This window comes from Alosa alosa, chromosome 17 (genome assembly GCF_017589495.1).
Source record: "Alosa alosa isolate M-15738 ecotype Scorff River chromosome 17, AALO_Geno_1.1, whole genome shotgun sequence".
In the NCBI taxonomy this organism is placed as follows: domain Eukaryota; kingdom Metazoa; phylum Chordata; class Actinopteri; order Clupeiformes; family Clupeidae; genus Alosa; species Alosa alosa.
This window is the reverse complement of record NC_063205.1, coordinates 14,627,509-14,638,227: the sequence shown is the minus strand read 5'-3', so window position 1 is coordinate 14,638,227 and position 10,719 is coordinate 14,627,509. Positions and strand designations below refer to the sequence as shown.

The following is a 10,719-nucleotide window of genomic DNA, read 5'->3' as shown; positions in this document are numbered from 1 at the left end:
ACTGGGCACAGGGGGGGGGGGGGACACCAACTGGGCACAGAAGGGGGGAACGCCAACAGGGAATGTTGGAGAACAAGAGAGGTACTGATGGAGGAATGCTGGCAGAACACGGACAGTTGTATGAGAAGAGAGAATGCAGGCCGGGGAGAAACAACAGCGTCTGGCAAAGAGAGCTGGAGAAAAAGAACCTGATGCGTAATGTGCTTGGTGGTTCTCATAAGCAGACACATACCAGCGCCAATCCACCCAGTGCCTGTCTACCTGTAGTTGGTGCCTTAGAGGAGGAGTCATTCCCATGATCCTTTGTACCTATGTCTACTTTTATTGTTTTGGTTTTGTCACATGTGTGTTTTTGCCTGAAGACACACACCAAATCTCATGTACACTCATGTTTTCAAACACCAGTATCAGTTTACCAAAGCAAATGTTCCATAGAGAGATGAAGAGATAGAGAGTGAGAAAGAGATAGAGAGTGAGAAAGAGAGAGAGAGGGTGAGATAGAGCAAGTGAGAGAGAGAGAGACAGAGAGAAAAGAGAGAGATGGCACAGACAATTTCCTAACTCCTCCTCAGCCACAAAAGCCCTTCTGCATCGTTTATTCTTCCAAAATATTTCCAATTTCATGCCGTCTTCATGCATTTTTGTCTCTTTCTCATTTCCGCTGATTGTGCAGCCCAAAGCTGCATGGCCTGTGGGGGAACGCATGTGCCACGGTCGGGATGGGACGGCATGTCGTGCCGAAAAGATAAACAATCTATTAATATCCTACTGACCTGCATTCTTATGTAATCCCCATGCAATACCCTCACCATCTGAATCCACACTCGGTCCTCTCCCAAACATTTGGCGCCACCTGGTGGTTCAACTGTGTGCTATAAATGTGGCTCCCAGATTAGGTCATTTACCTTACATGCCAGTAATACGTATTTTCTCCACAACGGTAGAATGTGCATAGAGCAGTCAAGACATATGGTCATATTATTACTTTTACATGTGATTATTTGTTCCATGTTCTATATTGAAACTCAGATGACACATTTGAACAGTATAACATTTTATTTATATACTGCTCCTTTGCAGGCTAATACAGATTTTGATTTACAGTAAATTGCAACTCTACTTTGATGTGAACCACATTTGGTGATCTAGCTGTTCAATGCAAATATGTGTGGAAAAACAACCTGTCAGATGCCAGAACACATTTTTCACACTCTGAAATGTTCACAGTCCCAAACAAGAGTAAATGCTATCAGACATGTTAACTTTGGAAAGACTTCATGGAACAGTATCTAAAGGGTCCAACAGCAGTTTTCCACTGAGCTGTCCAAAAACTGTGTGTGTGTGTGTGTGTGTGTGTGTGTGTGTGTGTGTGTGTGTGTGTGTGTGTGTGTGTGTTAGAGGTATGGACAGATAGATAGATAGATAGATAGATAGATAGATAGATAGATAGATAAATAGATAGATAGATAGATAAATAGATAGAGAGGGCAGTGTGCCTGTGTACAGTACCTGCCTGCCAGCCCCATGCCACGGTCTCTCCGCTCACAGCGTACAGTACAGTTTGTTCCTTACAGGGCCACTCACCTCAACCCTCAACCCTGGAGCACAAAGCCTGCTGTGAGTGCAGCCTCCTAGCTTAGTCAGGGCTTTACAAACCTGTTCTGTCCTCTGTCCTCTCTCTCAAATACAAATTCAAAGGTGCTTTATTGGCATGACAAACAAAAAGCATTTGCATTGCCAAAGCAATCATACAAAACAATGCATAGAGGCATTCATGTGTAACCTATGAAGATCCAGACTTATATTAAATATCCATAGGTAATAGAGGACAGAAAAAAAAGGATGGATGACAAAGAAAAAAAACAATGTATACACACACACACACACACACACACACACACACACACACACACACACACACACACACACACACACACACACACACATTCATTGGATTTAATAGGCTCGTCTATGTCGGATGTTTTCATGTATAAGACCTATATGGATTTAGAGGTACTGTAGGGTATACTAGGTAAAGGTTTGAAAACAAGTGTCAAGTGTGTTACCCCTAATCAGGCCCCAAACCAACCCTCTCTCTCTTTTTCTATGCAAGGTCATTCAGCCTTCTGTCCTAGCCTCTATTCATGACTGGGCCCTTATAAAAAGATTCCACCCCTTTGGTTACGTATACCTGTGCAGATACGTACTGCAAGGTCGTCCAGGCTGTTCCTCTGTTAATTAATGCCTGTACATGATTGATGAGGTGCACCTGGCTGGACTAAAGTGCATTTTCAGAAGACAGGCTTAACTCGGTGTGCCCAAACTCAAGGGAGGAATTTTCCAGTAGCTGACTTTTTTTTTTTTACACAATCACGATTTTATGTCTTGTCTTGACTTTTGAAGGTCTATTTTCAGACACGGGTCAAAAGTGCAAAAGTGCAAAAGTGCAAAAGGAGAAAGAGGAGCCTATAGTGCCTGGTCATAACTGGGCCTATCTCTGATGAGCTGGATACTGAATAGCTGTGTCTGGTTTAAGGGTCGCTCACCACAAGAATGATAACTATAACAATAACCGCAAAAAAGTATCGCTTTAGCTAGTATGAATGACAACGTCCACACATAAACTAAAATGATAACAAGTTGAAGAACGATATGACGGGAATCACTTTCAGAACGTTTTTGAGAACGATAAAAAGCTGGCAGCCAATCAGAATCACATTTTAGATATCGCAGTCATCAACATGCAAAGAGACTTTCTTTATCGTTGGTCAGCGTGGATGCTCATATTGTCATTGTTATACTGTAGTTATACGTTATAGCTATCTTTAAGGTATGAACGGCCCTTAAATTACGACGGACTCACGTGTAGCTTGGGTTAATAAAGTCCCACATCACCCTGTGGCTCAACCCACTACAGATGATGCCATGTCTCTTTGTTGGATGTGCTGTTTTATGTTGCAATGAATTGAATGATAGCCTGCGACTGAGCAGAATGTAGGTCATGCTGTAGTAAATTTGGCAGTGCTGGGGTCTTAATTCATTTTTGTTATTACTTAGTCATGTGTCACACAACAGTCTTTACTTTCTACAGAAGTAATTACTTATTACTCCCTAAAGAAAGTGTTGTTAAATTACTTTTATGTTACTAATTAAGCAGAATCTAGTAGGCTCAGAGATAAAAAAAAAAGGGTTTGTGTATCAGTGTGCTTGAGGGGTAGGATTACAGGACCTGTCTGCATAATGTTATACCTTTCTCTTCACAGTCCACAAATTCCTCTTGTTCCCCAGACACTCACACGCACACACACACACACACACACACACACACACACACACACACACACACACACACACACACACACATAATTACATTTACAGTGGTGTTGAGATGGGCCATGACATGTGGGTTCTATTTAAGTCAGAAATGCCACTGCTGAATTCCCTTCCTTTTTTTGAGACGAACAGGGGAATAAATCCTCACGAACGACGACCCAGATTTATGCCACGGGCCATGATGGATTGAGAAAACACCAGCATTCCGAACGAGATGATTTTAGTGCCGGCCGAAACGCAAATCTTCCTGAACGGTTACAATTCGCTCCAGGAATCCAAACCCCAGCCAAACAGGAGTCATCTGCCAATGGGTGCATTCTTATTTTCACAATTTTATTTATTCCTTTTTTAAAAAATAAGAATATGTTTTTATACTGCGGGCACCATGGTCGTGTCCGACTCAGCTCGAGACACTGTGGTTTTACTCTGGCTGAATGTCCAGATTTTACCATGGTTGCCCAAAGCAGAGCTTACTTGTCCTTAGCCACTGTGCTGTGACATGAAAATCATATTTCGGAGCCCTTCTACAGTCTTTGCAAAATGTATCACATCCATTTTGGTGCTCCTGGCCAATAAAAAAAACACACTCTTGAGAAGTAAAAACAGGCCATTTTTTGTTACCCCTATTAGAAACAAATGCTAAATATAATATAAAGATGAAAATGCAATAAAAAATGCATAAAGAGAAAAATGCATGCATATTGTCATGTCTGCTTAACATATACTGTGTATATCAGGTGATATATTGGACATTCCCTTGGGAATACCACTGGAATATGAGGTTTTTCTTTTTCATTGCCACTCAGAGAAAAGTGTGTCGTGGCAGGAACCAGGACTTCCCTGTGTCCTCTGAAAAAGGTCAAAGGTCACATCCTTCACTGCAAACCCAAAGGGCAGTGACCCTCCTTTGAAGCTTCTCTTTCTCACCATGGCGATAGGAGTCTAATGACCTCTGAAGTACTGGCAAACAGCAGAAAACACACACACACACACACACGCTCTTCCCCAAACTCTCAATCTCTATCACCATCAGAGTCCTGTGTCCATGCTCATCTCCGCTTCCTCTCAGACGTATTGATCTTTCAGATGCCTCCGGCCTTAGTGTGTATGTGAGAGAAATTCCCTCTTAAGATAGGGGCTCTTAACAGAGACATTATCTGAGAGTGTGTACTGTCCTGGAGTGTGTGTGTGAAAATTCTTTTTACCAGGGAAAGATGGGAGTCGTCTTTTAGTCAGTGTATAGTGTGTATATGTGTGTGTGTGAATGTGAGGGTGCATTTCTGTGTGTTTTGCTCTGTATGCATGTGTGTGTGTGTGTGTGTGTGTGTGTGTGTGTGTGTGTGTGTGTGTGTGTGTGTGTGTTCAGCGGGTACTTTGAATTAGACAGGCACTTAGGGATAGGGACAGACATGCCTCCCTCTGTAGGTTAGGAGAGTAGCACCCAGAGAACAGACAGCAAAGGGATCTCATCTCCACAAATCCCAGTCAAGGTAAGCCTGCTGCTAATGTCTTACATATACATACACATATGTACAATATAGTTGAATTGATCATAATATTCTACTGATTTTGAACAGGAAAACAAGTAACTGCTTAGTCATGACAGCTTGGATCATTGTTCAGAATGGATAACAAGTTGGCTAGCTACAGTATCAGTGCTAGTGCTCTGTGAAACGTTGTCATTTCCTGCCAAAGTTTCTTTGTTTTTGACAGGCGATCCATCTTGTGTCTCTGTATATATGTCTCAAATGTCCTCTAACTTCAGTGGGCGTTTGATAACTGGCACAGATTTGATAGATGCTCTGTGATGCCTCACATGAGTGCCTTGGTACGAGACACAGTCAATCTTTCGCTAGGTACCACAGTCAGCTGTAGAGGACTCTGGGACGGGTCTGCCTCTGATGTGGCCCTGATTTGGTCTGGATCTGCACCAGTGCCATGTGCTGCCAGAGATAAAGCATGATGCATTGTGGGATGTTGGAGGAGCCGTCTCATGTTATATGTGCTTGACAGTTTTTCTGTTTTGTTGCCACATCTGCGCAGGTGCCTGAAAAATGCAGTTACTCACGCTGCTGCTGTTCCACTCTGTGTTTACCGCTCACTCCTATGTTCTGCAGCCCAGTAAGTGTACACGTGTTTGTGTGATTTTGTGTTTGTATTTAAGTATAGTAAGTATATATACTCTTTTGATCCCTTGAGGGAAATTTGGTCTCTGCATTTATCCCAATCCGTAAATTAGTGAAACACACACAGCGTACACACTAATCCCAGCGCAGTGAGCTGCCTGCATCAACAGAGGCGCCCGGCGCCAGTGAGGGGTTGGATGCCTTGCTCAAGGGCACTTCAGCCGTGCCTACTGGTCGGGGTGGATATGGAGTCAGTTTTCTGGACGTGGATTAAGCCTTAAAGCTTTATTTCAGTGGAGATCTCCATTAACATTCTCATTCTAGGACTGGACTTTGTCTAATGAAACTGTCCATGATGTCCATTTGTAAATCATATAATGCATGTTAATGTGTTCCCAGGGTTGAGTGTCACAACGGTGGAGGATTGGGAGTATGAGGCTGACCGCTGGCCAAACAGGACAGAGCGTCCACTGAGGGAGGAAGGGAAGGGGGGGAGTCGAGAGGAAGATGCTTACGGGCCGACAGAGCAAGTGGTGGGAGGAAGAGAAGAAGGAGAGGAGGAGAGGAGAAATGATGGATGGCTTGAGGGAGAGAAAAATGAGAGAGAAGAAGTGGAGCAGAACGGAGAACAGAGAGAGATTGTAGGAGGGCTAATTGACCATGCATACACAGAAGAGTCTGAGAAAACAGCAGCGGTCAGTCTAATTTCCGAGAGCATTCCACATCCCCCTGAGGGAATCCATCTTACAGTTCCCACGAATGTCAGTCAACTTGTCAGTCAGGAAACCGTTCTCGTGTCCACTCCAGCTGCTACCTCACTGTCTCAGGATGCTGTCGACCAAAATCCTCTCCAGACAAGTCTGTCAGTTATCCTACCTCCACAGCCCTCAGTGGAACTACAGGAGACCACGCTATTGGCTAGCAGACTCGGCCCACATGATGACCTCACAACACTTCAGGAAGTAATGGAACATTCTCAGGCCGTCCACATGAGGGAGGCAGAATCCATTCCACCAGCAGTGGAGATACGGCCTACAAGTAAGGCTGTGCTCAGCACGACACACAACCAAGAATCTGGAGCTCGATACAACACAAACACAGCTCAGCCAGAGACATCAAGTGGAAAAAGCAAGCAGAAGCTTAGCCAAAAAGCTAACAGCAGTGAATTTATCCAAAAGCCTAAAAACAACCAGACCACTCGTGCCAAGTTAAAAGTCCAGCAAACTGTGATTAAACCCCTCCAAAGTTCAAAACAGCACTTATCTCTACTAAACAAAGCCATTTCTAATCAGCAAAGAACCAAAGCAACACTCAATGAACGACAACATAAACTGACCCCTAAGACTAGCCAAAGCAAACATCAAAAACATGCCAAGAAAATGAAGGACAAAAAAATAACCAGATCTCTAAAGGACAAGAAAGACAAGCAAAAGAAAAAGGACAAGAAAGAGGAAATACCCACAACTCCGTACTTTCCTTTCTTCAAAGATGACTACTGTCCCTCGGACTGTGCCTGTTATGGAAGGTAAGACAGACTTCCTCTCCACCTCAGTAAAAGTAGCCGTGTACAGTAGGTAAAATGCATTATTTGCAGTATTGCATCCATTAAATTACATTATTTAGATTATACCTGGAACTATCATTCTCATGTTGATCACTTGGTGCAATTAGTTTGTATCATAGTAGACTACTTAAACACTAGGTAGGTAGCATGTTTAAGTAGCATGTCATGCATCTGCATGCTATCATGTACTTGACTTATCCTATGTGTTCAATGAACAAAGATGTGTTTGTTCATTAGCAAACAAGGTTGGTTAGAAAGTTGCCTAGATTGTCCCTGGAATTCTCGTACATGTTTGGGTGCTTAAGTTGTGTCTACAATGTATTTTCAGAGTTGTCCAGTGCTCTGATAAAGGAGTGGACAAAGTTCCTTTCGGCATCCCCTACAACTCTCGCTACGTCCTCTTGATGAACAACCGTATCGACAGCATCCAGCTGGATCTCCTGTCCGAGTACCTCTCCATGGAGTTCCTGGTGCTCAGCAACAACCGCTTGACCGACAGTTCCGTGGAGGGTTCCTTTGAGGGAGTTCAGAACCTGAAGCGTCTCTACCTGGACAGGAACTTGCTCCAGAGCATCCCGGCGGACCTGCCGGCCTCGCTGGAGGAGCTGAGGCTGGACGGCAACAACATCAGCGGGATGTCGGAGGCAGCGTGGGGCCGCTGCCCCGGCCTGCTCATCCTCAGCCTGAACAACAACAGCCTGGGCAGCGGGTCGGACTCCCTCTCCGCCGGTGTGCTCTCTCCGCTGGGCAGCATCCGGACGCTGAGCCTCAACCACAACCAGCTCCTGGCCGTGCCCTCCCAGCTTCCACTCAGCCTCCGCGAGGTCTATCTCCGTGGCAACCTCATCCAGAGTTTTCACGGCGATGTCTTCATGGGCGACTCAGAGCTGCTGGTCCTGGACCTCAGCGCCAACCGGCTGGGCAACAAGGGCCTTGGCAAGGACGCCCTGGTCAATGCCCATCGGCTGGAGAGCCTCAACCTAGAGGGCAACCTCCTGAGGCAGGTCCCTCGGCACCTTCCCCCATCGCTCAAAACCCTCAACCTGGAGGGCAATGCCATCGCTTCAGTGGGCAAAGCCGCCTTCAAACGGCTGCCCAATCTGGAGCACCTGGGCCTGGCCCGGAACAGGATCGCCAGGGTGGCGCTGGGCACCTTCCGAACCCTGCCCGTGCTTCACCAGCTCGACCTATCCCATAATTTTCTGCGGCATGTGCCCAGGCAGCTCCCGACGTCACTCCACTTTGTGTCGGCCACCCACAACAAGATCCAGTCGGTGCCGCGGGATGCACTGTGCCCGGGGGGTGTCGACGCGCCCCTCAGCCAGCTGGTCAGGGTCCAGCTGGAGCACAACCTGATCGACATGAGCAGGCTGGACACACGCGCCTTCCGGTGTCTCCGAGGCTTCCAAGTGGTCCATTTTGACTGAGAGCGTAGGGAGGGCACGGACAGTGGACTTGTGACATGGACTATGAAATGGTTTGTGTCATCAATAAATAATGTTAGTTTTAACACAAAGATCCAATTTATTAATCCATTTAGGATTGTGGCTAAAAAAAATGCATTTGTACATCACGTGGCTTCCAGGTGGTCCATTTTGGCTGATGAAAACGATAGGTTTATGTCAAGTGAAGGCAGAGACTGTGTGGACAGACACCTGTGAAGTGGAGAGTCACAGGGTTTGTCTGACCGATAGATAATGTCATTGAAAATAATCTGATAATATTGCTTTCTGCACTTTTCCTCATTCATTCTGGATCAGGGCCAAATCTGTTGTAAGCATATGGCGTGTCCGAGACTTCCAGATGGTCCACCGTGGTTGGTCATATCCTTTTTCATGAACAGATGAATGTGGCAGCCAAATCATCAGATTATTTCTCTTTAAACTGTTTTTTTCCCCCGGATCTTTAGGGAAGAGAGGGTCAAACATGGGCCAGCCTTTTGACAGTCTCAGCTGTTACTTTGGATATCACCCCCCCTCGTGTTAGTGGATCCCATTCCTTCCTGGATACAGCAGTGTGTTCTCTAGCAACACCAACTCAGTAACAAATCTGTCTTGCAGAATGCTGAGTTGTGAGATGGTGTTGAAAACATTTATTCTTTTGCCGCTGTGTAGTCTCCAAGTCTCTCATCACTTTGACATCACACAGGAGAGCTGTCCTCTCCCGAGAGAAAGTGAAATACAACTGAACTGCTTTTCATTACCTGTGCAGAAGAGAGTCATCACAGGGCTGCAATGTTTTATGATTCTGGGGAAAGCGCTTGGCTATGGTGGAGGGGCCTTTGGCTTATGCATACGTAATGCAATACAAAGGTGTCAGGGAAAATGAAATGGTGCATTTACATTGGAGTGCAGAACACTGACTTTGAGAGCTCTATAAGTGTTCAAGGAAACAATTTAGTCACATAACAGTATACATATTGGGCAATACAGCTATAAAGCATTTCTGTGTACACAGTGTGTTTAGTCCTTAGGCGTCACAATGTATCACAATAAACTTAAGCTTGCATTGTGTGTGTGTGTGTGTGTGTGTGTGTGTGTGTGTGTGTGTGTGTGTGTGTGCATGTATAAAATTTGCGTGGTGTAACATGTGAACACTGGAGCTTGAATTGGGAAGTACAGGGGAAAAGCTGACTACAATATTGAGGATGTATTCTCAATGCAAGTGTGTGTACAGCTCATCTCCAGAAGGGGGCAGTGTGAGTCAACCTTAAATCACAAGCCTCTATTCCATGGAAAATTAACATGAGAGAGCAGTCTGAAACTTGAACTGATTTGAAAAGTTTTAAGTTCATTTGAAGTTATTGTCCCGAATACACTGTGTAGTTGTTCTTTATGTATATGAATGCACAATTAAATCCATGTAAGTTGGCTGTATAAAAAGTAGTTTCCTGTAGTCAATGCACCTCTGGTAGCCCATATAATTCTGAGAAATTGCATATACAGTACACACATAGAGAGAGAGATACTCACTCACTCACTCACTCACTCACTCACTCACTCACTCTCTCTCTCACTCACACCCTCACACACATACACACACACACACACACACACACACACACACACACACACACACTCACTCACTCACTCACTCACTCACTCACTCACTCACTCACTCACTATCTCTCTCACACACACACACACACACACACACACACACACACACACACACACACACACACACACACACATAGACACACAGCACTGTGCTTCAACTGTAAAGCAGTTTCACACTTTGGTGATGCTGTTTGAGCAAAAACATTGCACAGGCTCATCAGGGGCCTGATGGACAGAGGGAACAGAGAGAGAGAGGTGTGAGAGAGAGAGAGAGAGAGATAGAAAGAAAAGAGAGAGGGGGAAGATAAAGTTGAAGCAAGAGGAATAAATTAAAAGAAAAGGGCAAAGACAGATAGAGTAAGAGAGGGAGAAAGACACAGTTAAGAGAAGGAGTGAGAGGGAGAGAGATTTGGACTTTTATGCTTCCATTATAATCAGAGAGAGAGAGAGAGAGAAAGAGAGAGAGAGAGGGGGGGTTGGTGGAGTGAGAGAGTGTGAGTGAGAGAACAGGAGCTCCACGTGTAGAGCTGGTGAGAGGCACAGTGAATTCCATGTGTGTGAAACACACGACTGCAGCTGCAGCTACGTGGCACTGCTCTCCAGCTGCTCCAGAAAGAGAGAGGGAATGACCGAATTG

The 10,719-nt window shown here is 45.1% G+C and overlaps 1 protein-coding gene across 1 annotated transcript; it reads left to right on the top strand.

Moving 5' to 3' along the window:
- The first annotated feature begins 4,755 nt into the window (after positions 1–4,755).
- Positions 4,756–8,977, top strand: LOC125310735 (extracellular matrix protein 2). Its single transcript, XM_048268376.1, has 4 exons — positions 4,756–4,823; positions 5,377–5,454; positions 5,859–6,984; positions 7,352–8,977. Exons 2-4 carry the CDS (start codon positions 5,388–5,390, stop codon positions 8,448–8,450), a joined length of 2,292 nt encoding a protein of 763 aa, XP_048124333.1. The 5' UTR covers positions 4,756–4,823; positions 5,377–5,387; the 3' UTR covers positions 8,451–8,977.
- Positions 8,978–10,719: the final 1,742 nt, after the last annotated feature.

Coding starts and splice junctions, on each gene's coding strand:
- LOC125310735 (XM_048268376.1), top strand. CDS start 5,388: ATGCAGTTACTCACGCTGCTGCTGTTCCACTCTGTGTTTACCGCTCAC. Junction 5,455..5,858: donor CTCCTATGTTCTGCAGCCCA/GTAAGTGTACAC, acceptor ATGTGTTCCCAG/GGTTGAGTGTCACAACGGTG. Junction 6,985..7,351: donor GACTGTGCCTGTTATGGAAG/GTAAGACAGACT, acceptor ATGTATTTTCAG/AGTTGTCCAGTGCTCTGATA.